The 22869-nt window shown below is 39.8% G+C and overlaps 1 protein-coding gene across 12 annotated transcripts in view; it reads left to right on the top strand.

The window, feature by feature from the left end:
• TENM2 (teneurin transmembrane protein 2) overlaps nt 1-22869 on the top strand; it is a 1067106-nt gene that overhangs the window by 1033315 nt on the left and 10922 nt on the right. For all 12 annotated transcript variants that reach the window (XM_060765004.2, XM_060765001.2, XM_060765000.2 and 9 more), the window contains 3 exons: nt 4059-4294; nt 18558-18854; nt 20561-22175. In XM_060765004.2, coding sequence (XP_060620987.2) covers nt 4059-4294; nt 18558-18854; nt 20561-22175 — 2148 coding nt within the window. The remainder of the gene's footprint in view (nt 1-4058; nt 4295-18557; nt 18855-20560; nt 22176-22869) is intronic.

Raw genomic sequence — 22869 nt, 5'->3', positions numbered from 1 at the left:
CTTACCAGCCTACTTTGCCTCTCATGAAAGAATTTTCTTCATTTTCCAGTCTTTTTGTCCCAAATCTGGCCAAAATAATCATACAACATACAAATGTGGAATCCAATCTATGGATGACAAATATTCTTCATACAGTGTAACAAGCAACTTCAAGTATCTGTTGATACTGCAAACATTTCTTCAAGGAAACCCTCTTTGCATCAGTGAACTGATTTATCTCTTTTTTGCTAAATTTCATGAATTCAATCTCTACATTCTTGTTGTACTATTTCTAAGCCTACATTGCTCATATTCATAGTGATGGCCTTACTGTACCATCTCACTGAGCTAGTGTTTTTGTCTTCTTCAATCCCGTTGAATGCTCTGTCATGTTCTCAGACATTAAATAAACATATATTTCTTCATAATCTGTTACTTTTCATGTATAATTTTAAAAAGATATGATTTATTGCTTATTTCACATAGACTCAGAGGTTTCTTTTGCTTTGTTCATTCGACACACCTGCAGCCGACACATTCGGGAAGATAACATTCCAGCCAGCTTAAAACAAGCTGTTATAAAACCGCTGTTGAAAAAACCATCACTGGACCCCACTCAATTTGTCAACTTTCAGCCAGTTTCCAATCTCCTCTACTTGGGCAAAGTCCTGGAACGTGTAGTGGCCTCGCAGCTCCAGGAGTTCCTGGTAGACACGGATTATCTAGATCCGGAACAGTCTGGCTTTAGGCCGGGACATGGTACCGAGAAAGCCTTGGTCGCCTTAGTGGATGATCTTCGCCGGGAACTAGACAGGGGGAGTGTATCCCTGTTGGTTCTGCTGGACCTCTCATCGGCCTTCGATACAGTCGACCACGGTATCCTTCTGGGACACCTCGCGGGAATGGGCCTTGGGGGTACTGCTTTGCAGTGGCTCCAGTCCTTCCTCGGGAGTCGATCCCAGAAGGTGTCGTTAGGGGACTCCTGCTCGACCCCACGGCCACTGTACTGTGGAGTCCCGCAGGGTTCAGTACTGTCCCCTATGTTGTTTAACATATACATGAAGCCGTTGGGAGAGATCATCCGGAGTTTCAGGGTGCGGTGTCATCTGTACGCAGATGATGTCCAACTCTGTTACTCCTTTCCACCTGCTACTAAGGAGGCTGTTCAAGTCCTCAACCGGTGCTTGGCCGCTGTAACAGACTGGATGAGGAACAACAGATTGAAACTAAATCCAGACAAGACAGAGGTACTCCTGGTCAGTCGAAAGGCCGAACAGGGCATAGGGTTACAGCCTGTGCTTGACAGGGTTACACTCCCCCTGAAGGCGCAGGTTCGCAATTTGGGAGTAATCCTGGACTCATCGCTGAGCCTGGAGCCCCAGGTTTCAGCGGTGGTCAGGGGACCTTTTGCACAATTAAAACTTGTGTGCCAGCTGCGCCCGTACCTTGGGAAGTCTGAATTGGCCACGGTGGTCCACGCTTTAGTTACATCCCGTTTAGATTACTGCAACGCTCTCTACGTGGGGTTGCCTCTGAAGACTGCCCGGAAGCTCCAACTAGTCCAACGAGCGGCAGCCAGAATACTAACACGAGCGGGGTACAGGGAGCATACTACTCCTCTGTTGCACCAGCTCCACTGGCTGCCAATTAGCTTCCGAGCACAATTCAAAGTGCTGGTGTTAACCTATAAAGCCCTAAACGATTCCGACCCAGTTTACCTGTTCGAATGTATTCTCCCCTATGAACCATCAAAATTGTTAAGATCGTGTGGAGGGGCCCTGCTCTCGATCCCACCAGCCTCACAAGTGCGTCTGGTGGGGACGAGGGACAGGGCCTTCTCGGTGGTGGCCCCTCGGCTCTGGCACTCTCTCCCACTGGAGATCAGAACTGTCCCTTCTATCTTGATGTTCAGAAAACAGGTGAAAACTTGGCTCTGGAAATTGGCATTCAACGAATGAGTCAATATTCTGTGATATGGATGGATGATGACGGACAACGATTTTATTGTGACGACTGACCATTGTAATTATATGACTGCATTTTGCTATTTTAATGTTTTTAGTCTAATATGCAATATGATGGGTTTTTTAAAAATGATTGTTTGTGATATTACTGTTGGAAACCGGCCTGAGTCCCTCGATGGAGGTGAGAAGACCTACAAAACTGCTAAATAAATAAATAAATAAATAAATTAACATGTTGTGACACATAGTTTGGAAAGCTCTGGTGTAGATAATAAGTGTCTTTGAAATATAGTCTAGCTTTACCATTAAACTACGTGATGTTTGGTTCAAGGAACACACACATACACATATAATTGCTGTCCATAAAGATTTCCTTTTTACAGCTCTCAAGGACAAGCCACATATAGTACACAGATAGTATTATATGGGTTGCTGTGAGTGTTCTGGGCTGTATGGCCATGTCCCATGTATTGCCGAAGGCTTTCGTGGTTGGAATCACTGGGTTGTTGTGTGTTTTTCGGGCTGTATGGCCATATTCCAGAAGCATGCTCTCCTGACATTTTGCCTGCATTTATGTCAGGCATCCCCAGAGGCTGTGAGGCCTGTTGGAAACTAGGAAAATTGAGTTTATATATCTGTGGAATGTCCAGGGTGGGAGAAAGAACTCTTGTCTGTTTGAGGTAGGTGTGAATGAATAAATTGGCCACCTTGATTAGCATTTAATGGCCTAGCAGTTTTCAAGGTCTTAGTTTCTTACTAAGGGAATCCTTTGTTGGGAAGTGATTAGCTAACCCTGATTGTTTCTTGTCTGGAATTCCCTTGCTTTTGAGTGTTGTTAAAGCATTATATCTTGAGCACCTAAGTGAGGTTTGATGCAGTTTTCAGCACAGCTGTTCTATCCCATTTTTTCCATAGGTCCCTCTCTTCTCTGACTGAAACTGAATCTCAAACTATCCTAGTGAGCTCTCTGGCTTATTTTGTTTTGCGAGGTTTCAATGGTCTTGCTTTTCTTTATTTAAGAAAGCAAATGTATTATGCTTCTGCTGCAGAAATCTGCAATGGTGTTACTGTGAAACTTCCAAGAGAAGCATCGTATTTCACATACTATGCCAGTGTTAACAAACTGCAGCGAAAGTACTATGGTAGATGATGATTTTTTAAAAAACTAAGAAGTAATATTACTGAAAATAAACATTGCCATTGCACAATAGCATCCTGACATATAAATGTCAACATTTATAGACTACTTTCCTTTGTTCTGGGCAATTTATTTCTGTGCTACCAGATGATTAATTATGTAGATATTTCCTTTCTGACAACAGGATGGTCATTCTTTCATGGCAGCTGCTCACTGTAGCCTGTTCCCAAAGAAATCCTCTTTTCTTTTCTTTCCTTTTTATAAAATGTTCTCAAGAGCAGATCCAGTTGCATCACCCAGGCAAGAGTATAACAGAGTCATAAATGTGAAGCTTTATTTTTGTAACATCTGTCAATCACTAAAAGGCCAGATGTCTGGTTGGCCAGTAATGGTTCTTGAAGGCAGAATGAAGACTGACACCTACACAAAAGATTGTGTCTGGCAGCTCATTCTCTGTGAGCATCATGCCTTAAGGACTGAAGCCTAATCTATCACTGTGCCACATCTTCACTAAGAGCAATGAAACCAGTATAGAAAAGAGTGAGACAGATCGGCCTCATTTTCAAGAAAAAGCTATAGCCACCATTCTACATTTTGACACTGAATATCTTTCTTGTTGAAGTAACACTTCAGTTAAAATCATTTTCCTCAAAAAAAAATCCCTCAAATTATATCTCTCCTCAAGTATTGATTGTAATTGCTAAAAGATATCAACATATATTTTGATTTATCGTTAAGGAACAAGAGGGGGAAGGAATGCTAATAAACTGATGCATCTCTCCAGGACTCAAATATTTAACAGTATTGTTCTTTATATAAATCAATATCACCTCAGACCTTACCATCATGCAAGCAGTAATTGCTGGGAAACGTCATTTGAAAACCCGCAGAAGCACCATGAAAACCTAGTAAATTGGGTAATATTTTCTCTTTATGACTAACACATAAAGTAATTTCTACCCCAATTATTGTTCCAGATCAAGTGAGGAACAGCTATCAGCTCTGCAATAATGGCACCTTGCGAGTGATGTATGCCAATGGAATGAGCATTAGCTTCCACAGTGAACCCCATGTCCTCGCTGGCACCGTGACCCCAACTATAGGACGATGTAACATTTCTCTGCCTATGGAGAATGGCTTAAATTCAATAGAGTGGCGTCTCAGAAAGGAACAGATTAAAGGGAAGGTGACTGTGTTTGGAAGAAAGCTCAGGGTAAGTGTTACACAATTCTAAAATTAGTTCTTTCAGAAAATGGAGTAGTTTCCATTATGGTGCCCTGTAACATTTTTTTCTATTGTGTATGTGTGTGTGTCTGTAGAATGAGGGAGGGAGTTTTTATTTTAGTGCATAAGGAACTAAAATAAATATATGGAATATTAGGACTAGTGGGGCCTTCATATTTCAAGCTGCCACACACATAAAAGAAACCAAGGACAAAAGGTTCAGTTGAAATGGCAAATAATGTGATGGGGCATGAATCTTCCCCTTGCCTTCTTATCTTATCTGTGAAAATACTCTAGAAAATTGAAAATGAGTCTCTGGACAGAAGCTCCAGAGAGAATGGTGGATAGAGACATGTTGGCACTTTTGATACCTTTATTTGCACCTCCTACTATAGTATAGAATTCAGAAAATTTCATTTGATTCTACTTTTTACAGGTGTCAGGTAGTGTGATCTGCGGTGAGAGCTATTATCTAGATCAGTGGTTCTCAAACTTTGTTCTGTGGAGCCCTTAGAGAGTGACTGTACGTAAGTTAACCTCCAATGGGAGTGGCTGCACCAGCTGGGAGTGGCTGCACTGGCTGGCACCAACACTAGTGACAATATGGTTTGATGTAATATTACGAGATCTATCCTGCTGAGATCTCCATAATTTCCATAAATTGCTATTTCTTTCTCTGCTTGTTCAATAAAGGTTGGCCTTGCATACCAGAGTTGGCAGTGAAAGGATGACCACAGATGGCAGTTGTCACATGGCTGTGTTTTGTAGCCACATTTAAAGGGTCCATATGGGAATCAAGCTATGTGGTGTTATCACACTTATCATAACAGGTCTTCCAGAAACAGAATATGGTAAAACAAATCACCTCACCATATGGCATGAAAACATTCAAAGATGGATGTAGCCCCAAGTATGTGGCCACTGAATTCAAATAACCTATACATTCCAGAAATCAAGAGGATAAATGTGAAAAGATGGGCTAACGAAAGGGTTTCAAGAATGGCTCCTGTGATTGATTGTTATTCCATAAGACCTCAGTTTCAAAGATGTGTAAAGGAAACCTTTCACTGTACATTGCAGAATTACAAAAAGGGCATAAATGTAATTAAATCCTCCATTGTAGCCTTTTTATTTTTGTTTGCTCGCATGTATGTTGTTTGCTTACATGTAGGTTTTTAATAATAACAATAATAACTTTATTCTCATATCCTGCCACCATCTCCCCAAATGGACTCGAGCGGCCTACAAACAGCGCAAAGTGCCTAAAAACAAAACATAAAAATGAAGCACAATGTAAAATACAATAAAATAAAACACATACACACAGATAAAAATAAACATCCCTTGAATTGCAGCAGGCACCAGACATTTTCAGAAATTTGATATAGCTATTTCATATGCAATCAGTACCTGTAAGGGGTGAAATGACTATTTCTTTCTGTGTCTAAGGACAACTGTAAGAAGTCTAGATTAGTTAGTATGGGATTTAGCATATTACTTTATCCCAGAAATGAGAAATCTTGGGACTGTCCAAAAGTTGATGTTCATGTGATCTCTGGTTAGAACTGATGGGACTTTTCATTCAATCGCAACCATAAATTCCCATAAGCCCCCAATGGCACAGTGAGTTAAACTCTTGTGCCGGCAGGACTGATGACCGGCAGGTTGGAGGTTCGAATCTGGGGAGAGTGCAAACGAGCTCCCTTTGTCAGCTCCAGCTCCCCATGTGGGGACATGAGAAAAGCCACCCACAAGGGTGGTAAAACATCAAAACATCTGGGTGTCCCCTGGGCAATGCCCTTGCAGATGGCCAATTCTCTCACACCAGAAGGGACTTGCAGTTTCTCAAGTCACTCCTGACCCTAAATAAATAAATAAATAAATAAATAAATTCCCAAGCCATGGATTATCATGTGGAGCTGTTCAGGACACGTTCAATGAGTTTCATTTCTTCCAGGCTTACTACAGAAAACACTCCTGCCAGTCACCTTTAAATTCTGCTCTGCAGGCTGCATTGCGCCCTGCATGCTTTAGATTTGTTTTAATATGTGTTAAACAAATTCCCTATTTGTTAATTTGAGAACACGGGAATGCGTGGTGCTAAAACTTTACATTCTCACTGCCAGAGCTTTTTACCTCAGAGCTCAGGTCCTTAATTATCTCCATATCGTGTTTCCAATGGCATTTTGCCTGTAATGATGGGCACGGAGTGCTGTATTTTCTGCACGCGGCAAAGTAGGGGAAGCCACAATGACAGTAGGAATTAAATCATGAATGTCTCGATTTCAGGCCATGTAACCGATTTGTGTAAAACGCTGTGCTATAGAAGCTGGTTATTAATAGCAATCACTCTAGGGTTTTTTCCCCCTTGTGTGAAATGAGCTCTGCAGTTTGACTACACTCCCAAGTAACAGGGCCCTAAAATAAAAGGCTGTAATCCGAGCTCTGAGTAATAAAACCTTAATAAAGTCGCTGGTGATAATTAGCAGGCGTTAAACGTACAAGTCCTAGAGCTGAATTCTTGCCAGACTTCTTTAATTTTTTTAACTTTTTTGCACCATGTATATGCAAATCAAAACACAGCTTTATCTATCAACACCTCAGCATTTAATTGTCTTGTGTTAGTTCCTGTAACTGTAATCACATATCCATTTAGCTCTTTTAAATGAAAATCACTATGAGATTATAACAGGTTGAGTGGACTGAAAGTGCAATTTGGAAACAAGAGTGAAAGCACTGAATGTATTTGCATCTCATTTGTTTTAATTCAGCTCCCCCCCCCCCCCCCCAAACTGCATAGTGAATGAAATAAAAGCAGCTGCACCGGAAAATAGTAGAGGAGCAGACAGGAGGCATAATACACTCAACTCGGGTCAGTTACAAACACCTGGGTGAAGTGCCTGCCCCCAGATGGGGATTCATCATGAAAGTCTGTGATTAATGGAGATGTCTCCATAGGCCAGTGGCTTGTAATACCAATGAGTTCTGACTATGGGGCGAGGAAAACCAGGGGAGAGAAAGGCCCATTTGGATTTCTGTCAGCTGCTGAATGAATTAATCCATTGTTGTGAAATAAATAACTCACTGTTTGAGGAGGCTAAATTTATAGAACTGATCAGTAATTTCCAATCTTGTCTATAGGTAATCGTTTCCAGATCATAAACTTTTGCCTTGAACCATGATGTGTAGAAGGTGTTTTGGGTTTTCGGATAAGAAGCAGAAAGCTTGTTGTGGTTGTTGTTGCTGTTTATCTTGCCATTTACCATCAAGTTGATTTCAACTTACATCAACCCTATGAATGAGAGGCCTCCAAAAGTCCCTGTCATCAACTGTCCTGCTCAGATCTTGCAAACTCAGGCTTGATTAAAAATCAATCCATCCGTAGTGGGCTCTCCCTCTTTTCCTACTGCTATCCACTTTTCCAGAGAATCACATTCACAATACTTCCAAAGTATAACCATCTCCACTTAGTCAATGTGACTTTTAACAAGAATTCAGACTTGGTTTTCAAAAGCACTGGGGTTTTGTAAGGGTTTTTTATTCTGGACTGAGAACAAATGCAAAAAGTAGTTTGCAAAATTTTCTGGAAAAAAAATACATTCTGGGGAAATGATTTAAGCTGATCTAACATATTGAAGTGGTATGGTTTGTAAAAGGATGAAAAATTCACAGCTTTATTACATGGTAGCAAACAGCCATGTTTGTTTATACTCTGTATTCTAGAAAGTTTTCTCCCTCTCCTTATTTATTATTTATTATTATTTCGAGGTTTTATATACCGACCCTCTCACCTTCAAAGAGGGATTCGGACCGGTTCACAACATGTGTTAACATACAAAGAATATACAATAACAACACAATGCCACTTCATAACACGATTAAAATATCAACACCATACACATTAAAACATTATCATCACAGTTAAAAGAGCCAAATCGTCCGACACCATCACAATCCCATTCATCATCCTCTTTTCATGTGGGCAAAGAATTAAATCCTTACCAGCAATTAAGTGTGAAGAGCCGCATGTTCCATGTCCTTGCTCTAATACAGTGTTTCTCAACCTTCCTAATGCTGTGACCCCTTATCCAAATTAACCTTTTTTCCTCATGTTGTGTTGTTGTTCATTCGTTCAGTCGTCTCCGACTCTTCGTGACCTCATGGACCAGCCCACGCCACAGCTCCCTGTCGGCTGTCACCACCCCCAGCTCCTTCAAGGTCAGTCCAGTCACTTCAAGGATGCCATCCATCCATCTTGCCCTTGGTCGGCCCCTCTTCCTTTTGCCTTCCACTTTCCCCAGCATAATTGTCTTCTCTAGGCTTTGCTGTCTCCTCATGATGTGGCCAAAGTACTTCAACTTTGTCTCTAGTATCCTTCCCTCCAGTGAGCAGCCGGGCTTTATTTCCTGGTGGATGGACTGGTTGGATCTTCTCGCAGTCCAAGGCACTCTCAGAACTTTCCTCCAACACCACAGTTCAAAAGCATCTATCTTCCTTCGCTCAGCCTTCCCTAAGGTCCAGCTCTCACATCCGTAGGTTACTACAGGGAAGTCCATGGCTTTGACTAGGCGGATCTTTGTTGCCAGTCTGATGTCTCTACTCTTTACTATTTTATCGAGACTGGACATTGCTCTCCTCCCAAGAAGTAAGTGTCTTCTGATTTCCTGGCCACAGTCTGCATCTGCAGTAATCTTTGCGCCTAGAAATACAAAGTCTGTCACGGCCTCCACATTTTCTCCCTCTATTTTCCAGTTGTCAATCATTCTTGTTGCCATAATCTTGGTTTTTTTGATGTTTAGCTGCAACCCGGCTTTTGCGCTTTCTTCTTTCACCTTGATTAGAAGGCTCCTCAGCTCCTCAGCGCTTTCGGTGGTGTCATCTGCATATCTGAGGTTGTTAATGTTTCTTCCAGCAATTTTCACCCCAGCTTTGCATTCATCGAGCCCCGCACATCGCATGATGTGTTCTGCATACAAGTTAAAAAGGTTGGGTGAGAGTATGCAGCCTTGCCGTACGCCTTTCCCAATCTTGAACCAGTCTGTTGTTCCGTGGTCAGTTCTGACTGTTGCTACTTGGTCCTTGTACAGATTCCTCAGGAGAGAGACAAGGTGGCTTGGTATGCCCATCCCACCAAGAACTTGCCACAATTTATTATGATCCACACAATCAAAGGCTTTAGAATAGTCAATGAAGCAGAAATAGATGTTTTTCTGAAACTCCCTGCCTTTCTCCATTATCCAGCGGATGTTGGCAATCTGGTCTCTCGTTCCTCTGCCTTTTCTAAACCCAGCTTGAACATCTGGCAACTCTCGCTCCATGTATTGCTGGAGTCTTCCTTGCAGGATCTTGAGCATTACCTTACTGGCATGAGAAATAAGGGCCACTGTATGGAAGCTTGAGCAGTCTTTCGCATTTCCCTTTTTTGGTATGGGGATATAAGTTGATTTTTTCCAGTCTGATGGCCATTCTTGTGTTTTCCATATTTGCTGGCATATGGCATGCATCACCTTGACAGCATCATCTTTTAAGATTTTAAACAGTTCAGCTGGGATCCCGTCGTCTCTTGCTGCCTTGTTAGCAATGCTTCTTAAGGCCCATTCAACCTCACTCCTCAGGATGTCTGGTTCTAATTCATTCCTCATGTTGTAGTGACCTCCAATCATAAAATTATTTTCATTGCTATTCATAACTGTAATTTTGCGACTGTTATGAATCGTAAGGTAAATATTTGATATGCAGGATGTAGCTTCACTCACTGGACCATATTGGGCACAAATACCTGATACATCCAAATTTGAATACTGATGGGATTGGGCGGGGGATTTTCTCATTTGGTTGGCACTGACTTTGAGTTTTGCAGTTGTAGTTCACCAACATCCAGAGAGCACTGTGGACTCAACCAATGATATATCAGGACCAAACTTGGCACGAATATTCAATATGCCAAATATGTGAACAGTGATGGAGTTTGGGGACAACTGACCTTGACATTTGGGAGTTGTAGTTGCTTGGATTTATTGTTCACCTACAATTACAGAGCATTCTGAACCTCACCAACGATAGAATTAGGCCAAATTTCCCACACAGAACCCCCATGATCAACAGAAAACACTGTGTTTTCTGGTGGTCTTTGGTGACCCCCCCCCCGACACCCCCTCCAGGGGTTCCGACTCCCAGGTTGAGAAACACTGCTCATTCATTGTGGATAACACATAGGTTGCCAACCCCTCCTTGAGGCTTTTTCCTCTGCTTCCAAACTTGTAATACTCAATTTTACAGCCATTGTCAAACATACTACAACAAAACTGCTCACATCTACTGCTATTCCAACCCACAAATACACCCACAAACTCTTTTGCTCTTCCTGCTTTCTTTCTGGCTGAAATCCAGAGCTCTGTGGTATGTGAGGAAAGTGTGGCATCTATTCTACCAAAGTCAATGTTGTTACCCAATGCCAGTGATGGCCAAAGCGGGGGGAATATGCAGCTTTCTTTGTTTTAAAAGTGAAACACCACCACCACCCCCCCAACAACCTAAAAAAGAAGTTGCCTACCATAACTTCATAGGATGTGTATGTGTTTGTTTTATTTATATCCCTCCTTTATCTCAAATGAAACCCAAAGCAGCTCACAACATGAATTCGAACAGGCTAATCACTTCTGGAAAATGGACACTGGATGTTTTTTCTTGGTAGCTGTGGAAAAGCACTTGTATATCTAATTGGTATCACTGCAAAAGGGATTCTAGGGAAGTGTGTGTGTGTATAAATCAATGACTCATGAAGTCCACAGCAGGAAGAAGCTCAGACAGAGTCTTCAGTATTCCTAGAGGTTTCTACGTAGAATCCCCTCTGCAGTGGCTATAGAGAGTTGTTTCTGCCTGCTGCATAAAGTTCAAGTGGGGCTACCTGGTGATTTCAGCAGCACGTGTGAAGAGGTTCTTGTAGCACTATGGTTCCACTTCAACTGTCATGGCAATATCCTATGAAATCCTGGGGTTTGCAATTTGGCCAGAGCTCTGTGAGATTTAAATTCTAAATATTCCTCCCTAACTTACATTCCTCAGGATTCAATAGGATGTTGCTATAGGAGTAAAAGTACAATCAGCAATAAAAACTGTAACTAATCCTGTCAAATGAGACCTGTGCTGTATCTGTAAGATGTCAGCCAGGAATTGAATGTTGTATTGTCTATACAAGCAAACCTCATTGAAGACTTATAGTTTTTTTCATGCAACTCCCTGGAATAACACTAGATTTTTCCAGGAGAGAATAATAACTCTCAACAAACTCCAAATCCCAGAGTGCCACAGAATGGAGCCAAGCACATTAAATTGGTATGAAATCGATATTACTGAGCAGTATGGATACACTCTAGTTCAGATACTTCACAAAGGTAATACCGTTCTTCTGCATTCTTGCGCTAATTGCAAATCTCCAGTCTTTTCTCCATAATACCAATATACGTGGGCAATTTTCAGTTTATTTCTAGGAGATTGGATTAAGAGAACACTCATCAAAATGTTTGCTGGTGGTTTCCCTCTTGCCATTCTGCAACTAAATACAAGTACACATGAGATGCAGGCAGCTTTGGAGTTCTTTCCTTGTGGTTCTCACTCCAGTGTGGGATAAGTAGTTGAAGAAGAAAGAAAGTCTTTAGAGAGATTCCTTTTGAAAGCCATTTCAATACTTTAGAGACTGCCTATCAAATCCTTCCCTGGGAAATCCTGCATAAAAAGTGATGGTTTTATGCAGTTTTATCCACTGAGAAAATGGAAACCATAGTAAAGAGAGACCTACTTCGTTGAGTGGAAAAAATCAGAGTGAGGAAAATGAATGATAATTAAAATTTAGTTCCTTTCAAATACAAAGTTGTATTAATTTAAAATTTGCTTTCTCTGTAAAAGAATTCCTACACATTTGGCTGGGGTGGGAATTGGGCTTGCTGTTCCTGTGAAAATAATTTAGAATAACTTTCATGTCCTCAAGAAAGACTTGGGGTCTATTTCCATATTGTTTGATGTGCTGTTTAAATTTGGATAAGAGAAAGTGTTGCCTAATCAAAGCTACTGTAAAATATAAGCCGAAGAACAAATTCCCAGGAACTGATGAATACTTCTTAAGTAGTCACTGCTGTCAAAAGATATCTAATTTAAAGACTTCTGCTTTATTAATGGTTCATTCACAATTAAATTGCTTAAGAAGCTTTATTAGATTACAGGGTTGGCCTGGATTCTTTGGTCCGTCTCCAGTGAATGTAGTTATTTATCTTTCATATTAAGCATTCAGTGTAGCACATGCTAAATTTAAGGTTACGACAACTCCTTGTTTTCACTTTTAAAAGAACATAAAGTCACCCATGCTTTGCATTCTGTGAAGAGCATGTGAGACCTTCAAAAAGATTCATCTGAAGAAAGTGACAGCTGCTTATGAATGAGAGAGAAATGGCATCTATGCCAAGTGACTAAGGACCAATTCAAAGATTGCAGCTGGATGGCATGAAAAGCTGCTGGAAATTGGCATGATGGGGGCCAGTAGGTTTCAAAATGGCCTACCTCAAGGATGTACATGTTCACATGCTTCGGCTCATCTCATGATCAGTCATATCCATAGTATCGAATGGCAGGGCATAGAAAGTCTCACTATGATGCTAGCACTTGTGTACTCTAAACATTTCACAAAGAACTGGGGCAGGACTAGCTTGTCAATGGGCATAAGAAGATTAGTGGCCATCAACTGATATGTTATCTCATTTTGGGGTTGCTAGACTCCCTAAGAACACACAATAAAGATAGCATGACTCCAATGAGGAGACAAAACAATTAGCAAAGTTGTGAAGTAGATTTACCATCATTCCAGAGCCCCCAATGGCACAATAAGTTAAACCAATGCAAGAAGACGACAGGTTGAAGGTTCAAATACGGGAAGAGCGTGGATGAGCTCCCTCTGTGAGCTCCAGCACCCCATGTGGGAACATGAGAGAAGCCTCCAACAAAGATGATAAACAAGGATGATAAAACATCAAAACATTCAGGCATCCCCTGGGCAACGTCCTTACAAGCGGCCAATTTTCTCACACCAGAAGCAACTTGCAGTTTCTCAAGTTATCCGTGACACACAAAAAATCATTTCAACAACTACAATCAGTGCCAGATTTAGGACAAATAAGGCCCTGTGCTAGTTAAGTTATGAGGCCCCTTCCTTGGGCCCTGAAGGAGGTAGGGCTGGTAGGCATGCTTTATGGCACATTCCTATAGACTATCAACTCTATCATGTCTGGAATTGCTCACAAACACAACACCTTCAAATTTAGAATTGCAGCACATATGCAAAATGCACTGGGGAAAAAGGGGCATGAATGGTGTGCTGCACTTAAGCACACCTACAGTCATATCTCAAGGGACAAAAAAAAACTTCCTATGAAAGAAAAACTTCCTGAGGGCTGAGAGGGGTGGTATACAAACATAGTATATAAATAATAAATAAATAAGATGCTTCTGCCCCAGTTAACCCATGGAGCCCCACAGCGCTCATCGGACCACGGAGGGTGATGTCCGGTGGGGCTCTGTAGGTGAACTGGTGTGGCAGCGGGGAAGGAAGCTGCTATAAAAAAGCCTTCCTGTGTTCTGTAAGGAACAATAGGGCTTCCACAGGCATCAGCTGCATGGCGATGGAGAGGCATCAGCTGCCAGCCAAGACATCAGGATTGCATTGGCCGGAATCACAGAGGCTAGTGAATCACTATAATGGACCCCAGCCATTATTATTATTATTATTATTATTATTATTATTATTATTATTTATACCCCACTACCATCTCCCCAAGGGACTTGGGCCAAGCCCACAGTACATCAGTACATGAGACCAAGCACACAGTACATCAGTAAACAAAAGCAATTAACAAAAGCAATCAATACAATACAATTAATATAAATCACATAAACAAAAAATAAGCAATAAACAGTAACACACGACATTTAAAAATCTATGGCCAGCTCAAATGTAATAATTTAAAATTTAAAAAATAATGCTGGGCATGAACAAGGTAGGATATAACTGGGATAGGGTTTTCAAAGAGAGATGAGGGAACGCAATCAGTCTTAAGTCAATGGTAAAGTGCATTGCTGAGGGTTTTCCTTATTCTGGGAAGGCACATTGGAACAACCACGTTTTCAGGCTCCTCCTAAAGACTGCCAGAGTTGGGGCATGTCTGATGTCCTTGGGAAGTGAGTTCCAGAGTCGGGGGGCCACCACCGAGAAGCCCCCGTCCCCGTTCCCTAAGCACAATGGTAAATCCAGCATTGATGAAAATCTACAAAATTCATTTGGAAAAATAAAAAAACTATTATTATTATTATTATTATTATTATTATTATTATTATTATGTAGTATATGGTACATAATTCCAGAAAAACTTGAAAACATATATATGTTGGAAATATAAACAGAAGAAAGGAACTTTTGACCACATGTGGTGGACCTGCCAAAAGACTGGAACTTTCTGGATTAAAAATTCATAATGAAATCAAAACTTTATATATTCTAAAAAATTGAAATAAAAAAGCATTTCTTTTAGAATTATTAAATAAAAATATCAAAACACCCCAAAAAAGAATCTTTTTCTACATGACAACAGCAGCAAGAATTGAATATGCAAAATTGTGGAAACAACAAGCTACACCAACGACAGAAGACAGGATTACAAAAGTTTTTGAAATGGAAGAGATGGACAAATTAACTTTAGCCCTACAGCAAACTAATCTGCAGAATCTACAAGAAGAATGGAAACCTTTTATAGACTTTGTAAAAAACCAAAAGAAGTTAACAACGGTATTTGATAACTAAAAATAAGATTAAGATATGATTATCTTCTCTATTTTGTATGTTAAAACTTAAGAGATACTGTAGATACTATCTGATGGGTCAATTGTTAAGAAACTATAATAGAAAAAATGCACAATATATATTATACAGAAATTGTAGAACCACATAGACAAGTGTGTGCACACGTTTATATGTATATATAAAGAGAGAGTGAGGAAAGACAGACAGACCATGCTAATGAGTATTTATACAGGTATTACTAACACAGTAACAAACAAAATCGTCTCTAAGAAATATAAACGAAATGTTATTATTAAAAGTAAAGGAAAATAGAAAATATAATATATACGTAAAATGACAAAATAACTAGAACAAATACTAATGGTATAGGCCTAGAGGAGAAGATAAGAAAAAGATAAGAAGATAATAAGAAGAAAGAAGATCAACAAAAAGACAAATGGAATAAAAAGAGGGGGGAAATCTAATTTATTTATTTATTTACTTACTTACTTACTTTGTTTTATATCCTGCCCTCTCTCCCTCATCAAGGGACTCAGAGCAGCTAACATATGGAAAGATATGGCAACAATTCCTAAGCAAAAGACATTGTGAATGGAACTGCTTTAAAAAGGAGAATAAGTATAACAATACCCTCTCCTTATTTCTACTTTGATGTACATTAGACTAATGGATAGACCTAACTTACTAACAAAATTCCGTAATCAAATTATTATACTTTCCTTGGCCTATCATCCAACTCGTATTTTATTTATTTATTTATTTATTATCGTGTCAGGAGCAACCAGACATTTGTATTACATTTTTAACAAACAAACAAAAAAAACAAACAAACAGACAGACAAAACACAAAGTTTGCAAGCTTGGTAGTTGATTAAATGTCCTTTGACCAGTATCTGGCCATTTGGACTCATAAGCGACTCTTATGATATAAGAGTGTGCAAATGAAATAAAACTCTTTGAAACATGAAAAAAGAAAAATGTGAATCGGACCGGTTTCTGTTTTCATCTCCTTGGATAGTAATGTTGCTGGGGTATGCAATGTCTCCTCCTCCTCTCTCCCTTTCTCCAGTTTCAGTAGGGAAGATGAGATCTTCTGAGTCTTGAGGGATTTGTGTCTGTCCTTGTTCTTTCTGCAAAATTATTTCTCAACTTCCACAGGGGCATCCCACTGCTCAACCAGGTCACTGAGACACTGCTCACAGCTCTATTTTCTTCACCAGAATGATAGTATTGTGATTTGAATATTGGACTCATGGAGACCAGAGTTCAAATCTCTACTCAGACATGAAAACCTGCTGGTTACTTTAGATAAATCACATTCTCTCATCCTCAGATGAAGCTAATGGCAAACACTCATTGTATAAATCCTGCCAAGAAAACTCTATTATGATAGGATTTCCTTAGTATCACCAGAATCTGGAAACAACTTGAAGGCACACAACAACTAGTGAAGCAAACACTACAAAACCTCTCAAGATGTTCTGCAATTCCTTCCTCTGAAGGAAAGAAGTCCCATTGAATGCTGTCTTTAGAACTTATTATTTCATCCAAAACACTTCGTAAAATGCTTAACAATGAAAAAAAAAGCATCTCCTGCTAGTTTGGAAGCTCAATGAGAACTTTTTCTTTTTTCCATACTGACAGCTATTTGTATAAATCCCTCTCTATTTCTGCACAGCTTCTGTAGGGATGCTAACAGAAGCTTGTGGATCACACAGTCTCTCTTTTCAAGTTCTCTTTCCTATAAAGACCCTCCCAAATAGTGAGTGAGGCCCTGTGGACTCATGAACTCTGGCTATGTTCAGGGTTGATCCCAGCTTCCCAGGTCTGTCATTAAACAATACAGGAAATGCTTCCTGGCTGTGCATCAGTTCATCAGACAGACAGCCTGTTCAACAGGGGCAAGAATACCCATGGCTTTGAACTCTACCCTGCGCAGATGTGAAAGCTCATTCCCTTCTCATCCTTCATTGTCTTTCCTGGGAGGGGAGTCAAAAATAATTTAAAGCATAACCAATGCTAAGGCTGTAGAGCACCTTGTGGAATACCTCTCTTAAAACCAAAACTATTCATCTGGCTGAACAGACCTCTATTAAAAAGCATGAGGCATGTAAAATAACAGATGCTGTTGTGGAAAGCAGTTTGAATTGGAGAGGTGAGAAGGGGAAATAGAGCTTGATCTTTCAGGATAAACAAGCCTAAAACATCTCTTTTCAATTTTGTTCAAAGGTCTTGTACCATCCTGTGTCATCATTCCACCCACCTATCCCTCTCCCGCTCCCACCAGGAGCATGTATTTTCCCTATTCATCTTTCCATATGTACTATATATTATCAAGATACTCATAACATTTATGAGGATTTCAGTACTGCATTTACTAGACCTGGCTTGCACTGGCTGAACACACGTATGTGTAAACATTGCTTGTAACACATTTAGCTCATCTCAGCTCACTCTTTCCTTAGGTCTGATTCACCTAGATGCTCACAGCCTGTCAAGAATTCATCATCTCAATCTTTAGGGTTTGGATAATGGGAAGGGAGGGCAAGACCTTACAACATAAGGTCAAGAAAAAAATTCACATACAGAAACAAAGTGAACTGACAATTGAATTTTACTTCAACATTGATAACAGAGCAGTATGCCCTACTGCCCCTTAAATTATTTCCTGTTTTTTCCCCATTGATTTCAACTTATAGCAACCCTATGAACTCCAAAAGGAGTTCTCTTGTTTGTGGGCACAGCAGTCTCTCTCACAGGTGAGGGGTGGAAAAATAATCCTCCTGTGTCCCAATTGCCAACAAATCTTCATCTTAGTTGTTGCTGTTTACCTTCAAGTTATTTCAGACTTATGTCAACCCTAAGGCAAACCGATCACAGAGTTTTGTCAGCAAGATTTGTTCAGATGGGGCCTTTGCCTGCCACTGAAGTTGAAAGTGTGTGACTTGTCAACATCATCCAGTGGGCTTCCATACCTGAACTGGGGTGCAAACCCAGGTCTTCGGTCATAGTCCAATGCTGAAACCACTACACAACACTGGCTCTCTACTGTAGGTTTGGGAGAACATTTTAGATTATAGTGATCATGCTGATGAATCTGAAACAGTTTCTGTTATGTAGCTCTAAGTTAAGAATATAAGTTATGAATCCAAAACTGCAATACAGAATGGCAGCCTAAATTGGTGGAAATGAGGTTTCAAAGCAGTCTATATTTGTAGGGAGGAAGTGTCACTGAACACTGTGGGACTTGCTTCTGATGAAACAGTACTACACAAAGCAAGACCAATGAAAGAAACATTCTTGAATACATTTTATAAAATAGTATGTGAATGAACAATGTATGCTATCCTGCATTACTCTTATGCCTATATATTGTGACATCCACCTCCTTTCTTTCTTCTTTGATCAGGTCCATGGAAGAAATTTATTGTCTATTGATTATGACCGAAACATACGGACAGAAAAAATATATGATGACCACCGGAAGTTTACACTGCGTATTATTTATGATCAACTGGGGCGCCCTTTTCTCTGGTTACCCAGCAGTGGGCTTGCTGCTGTGAATGTCTCTTATTTCGCCAGTGGACGACTGGCTGGACTTCAGCGTGGTGCCATGAGTGAAAAAACAGATATAGACAAACAAGGCAGGATTATTTCCCGTATGTTTGCAGATGGAAAAGTATGGAGTTACACATACCTAGAAAAAGTAAGCAACTTTCCATACAAGTGATAGCATTACACCTATAGAAGTCTGTATAATCAGGAATTTGTTTAGACATGCCCATGCATCTAAATGGGAAAAAAATTAATATTCTAATGACTGGAATCATTTGATTTCTAACTGCAAGCACCTGTGCATATTTAGTCACACACAAAAACACAATAGACCTTACTTCCTAGTAAAATTGATTCGGATTACAGAAATCATAGAAACTTTGACATGCTACAATGCAAGACATGTCACTGAACAGTTACACAAGCTGAATTGAAATCAATACTAAAGTGCAGGCTGTCCTTGAGTTACAAACAAGGTCTGTAGTATTGTTGAAGGCTTTCATAGCTGGAATCGCTGAGTTGTTGGTTTTTCGGGCTGTATGATCATGTTCTAGAAGCATTCTCTCCTCCATTCTCTCTAGATGCAGGTGAAACATCAGGAGAGAATGGTTCTAGAACATGGCCATACAGCCCAAAAAACCTACAACAACCCAAGGTCTGTAGGTTTGTTCTTAGGTTGAATTTTTATTTAAATCAAAATAGGTACATTTTAAAAGTTAACTCCAGATAGATAGATAGATAGATAGATAGATAGATAGATAGATAGATAGATAGATAGGCAGGCAGGCAGGCAGGCAGGCAGGCAGGCAGGCAGGCAGGCTTTGGGTAGCATAGAAAAAGGGTTAACACTCCTGTGGTGTTTGTGTTGCTGGCTTTGCCCCTGTTCAGAAGATTTCACCTCACTTTCTATTCCTGTGATAATTGGATTTTCAACATTTTGGCTTGTTATAGAGACAAGAATTTGTGATAAAGCTTCAGTAGACACTCCTTTTCCCCATGATAAATCTTCCAGGAATGAATTTCCCTTCCTTGGGACAGATTTCTCTCACTTCCAGTTGTCTCACCTCTGTTCTTAACTTCTTCTCGTAAATTGGATGTTTGTAACTCAGGGACTGCCAGTATTACCATTCTATGGACTGCTGATTCTGTAGTCTTAATGCAGTTGTCTTGGGGACCAGCCCTATTAATTCTAGTTGAATGCGGAATAAGGCAACTGTTACAGCAGTAATCTGTCATTAAGAACTACAAAGAATCCATTCTTTAAAATGAGTGTTTCTCCCACAGTCTGGCTTCTGTGGTAAATATATACTGGCATGGTAACAAGATGTATGATTAAACTTTGCCATGAAGTCACTTTATGTTAAATAAGGTACTTGTATACTTATTATCACAGACTGAAATTGTTGGAATAACAACAGATCGCTCATCTCTGGGCATTACACAACTATTTTCTTGGTTATGCATATTTAACTTTTTAGGAGATCATTTAAACTAGGTTTACACGCTATGTTTCAAAACACTGTCATTATTAAAGTGTCTAGAAGGGAGGAGGGAATTCCCAGTAGGAATGGCATCATGAGGAATCAACATTTCTTTTTTAAAAGAAAAGAAAAATGAGATAGAATTTGACAAAACCTACTTAAGGTTTTCATATTGATTTTATATTTGAAAATTGGAGGGTTTAAAATTATTATTGAGCATATTTATTAGCTATATGTCAACAACACGGGATGGAACTGCCAACCATGTTCAATTTTCTCTTTATTTATGTGTTCCCAGACTGTAATTCTAAAACCTATTTGGCACATTTTTGCCTGTGCAGAATCTAATTTATTTTCTTTATTTGTTTTGCAATAGTCTATGGTGCTACTACTTCAGAGTCAACGGCAGTACATCTTTGAATATGATTCTTCAGACCGCCTGCATGCTGTCACCATGCCAAGCATTGCTCGGCACAGTATGTCCACCCATACGTCGATTGGCTATATTCGAAATATTTATAATCCTCCTGAGAGTAATGCCTCAGTGATTTTTGATTACAGTGATGATGGAAGGATTTTGAAAACATCTTTTTTAGGAACCGGTCGACAAGTTTTCTACAAATATGGAAAATTATCCAAGTTGTCAGAGATTGTATATGACAGTACAGCAGTGACGTTTGGATATGATGAAACCACTGGAGTTCTCAAAATGGTTAATCTACAGAGCGGTGGCTTTTCTTGCACCATCCGCTATCGTAAAATTGGTCCTCTGGTTGACAAACAGATTTACCGATTTTCTGAGGAAGGTATGGTCAATGCAAGGTTTGATTATACCTATCATGACAATAGTTTTCGAATTGCTAGCATCAAGCCTATAATAAGTGAAATACCTCTTCCAGTTGACCTTTATCGTTATGATGAAATCTCAGGCAAAGTAGAGCACTTTGGCAAATTTGGGGTGATTTATTATGATATAAATCAGATAATTACCACTGCTGTGATGACACTGAGCAAACACTTTGATACCCATGGACGTATTAAAGAAGTTCAGTATGAAATGTTCCGATCGCTCATGTATTGGATGACAGTGCAATATGACAGTATGGGAAGGGTAACTAAGAGAGAGTTGAAGCTTGGGCCTTATGCCAACACAACTAAATACACCTATGATTATGATGGTGATGGCCAGCTCCAGAGTGTGGCAGTCAATGACAGGCCAAACTGGCGTTACAGTTATGATCTCAATGGCAATCTGCATCTCCTGAATCCTGGAAACAGTGTCCGGCTGATGCCACTGCGCTATGATCTGAGAGACAGGATTACACGTCTGGGTGATGTGCAATATAAAATTGACGATGATGGATTTCTGTGCCAAAGAGGTTCTGATATATTTGAGTATAATTCCAAAGGCCTCTTAACAAGAGCGTACAATAAAGCAAATGGATGGAGTATTCAGTACCGTTACGATGGACTAGGAAGACGAGCTTCTTACAAAACTAACTTGGGACACCACCTTCAGTATTTTTATGCTGATCTTCACAACCCAACTAGGATAACTCATGTGTATAATCATTCCAATTCAGAAATTACTTCTCTCTATTATGATCTACAAGGTCATCTATTTGCAATGGAAAGCAGCAGTGGAGAAGAATATTATGTTGCCTCGGATAACACAGGTACACCATTGGCAGTGTTCAGCATCAATGGCCTAATGATCAAGCAATTACAATATACAGCATATGGGGAGATCTATCATGATACTAATCCAGATTTCCAAATAGTCATTGGATTTCATGGAGGACTATATGATCCCTTAACAAAATTGGTCCATTTTACTCAAAGAGATTATGATGTTTTGGCTGGACGTTGGACCTCTCCCGACTATACAATGTGGAGAAATATTGGAAAGGAACCGGCTCCATTCAATCTGTATATGTTCAAGAGCAACAACCCGCTCAGCAATGAACTGGATTTGAAGAACTATGTGACAGGTGAGAAATGATAGATGCCTTATAGATTTAAGGAACATGGTGCAGAGATGTCAAGACTGAGATTTTACATTTAGTATCCCATATGGATTGTAGTTTTTCAGCTATGGAATCATCTTCACTTTAATTATAGGGATTACTTAGCTGTACAAGAGGAAGGGCCTCCATGGTTTTGTTACTGTCCAATTCCTGTGTTCTTATAAAATTGAGTTTGCAATCTTTTACCCTTTTCTGTAGGATCAAGGTGCACTGAGATAAATTATATTTGTGCACACAAAATTGGATGAAAACTGGACAATTGTTTGCATGAAGGTTCATTTCTGCCTGTTAAAAGAATCAGAAAAATCATAAACCAAAACTTTGTGATTGATATATTCTAATAGTTGTTAATAGATATCTTATTAAAGATTGTTGCTTCCCCCATTGTAGAGTTGGGACTACTACAGTCATGCAGCCATTTAATTCAGTAAGCTTTAGTTATTTATACCCTTGAGAGATCTTGTATGATATGCAATTAAGCAGACTCATGCCAACACCAAAAGCTTAAGCCTGATTCCTACCAAATAGTCTAGTGCCCTATAAATCAAGTCAATATAACCATTCTAAAAATGTTTAAATATAGGATCAACTCTAGTAGAACCTAAAATGAAAGTCTAGTTTATGCAAGGTGAACCTTAAAGTTTAAAATAACAAATTT

This window comes from Anolis sagrei, chromosome 2 (genome assembly GCF_037176765.1).
Source record: "Anolis sagrei isolate rAnoSag1 chromosome 2, rAnoSag1.mat, whole genome shotgun sequence".
In the NCBI taxonomy this organism is placed as follows: Eukaryota; Metazoa; Chordata; class Lepidosauria; order Squamata; family Dactyloidae; genus Anolis; species Anolis sagrei.
Note: the sequence above shows the minus strand (reverse complement) of the source record. Positions and strands in the feature narration are given on the sequence as shown.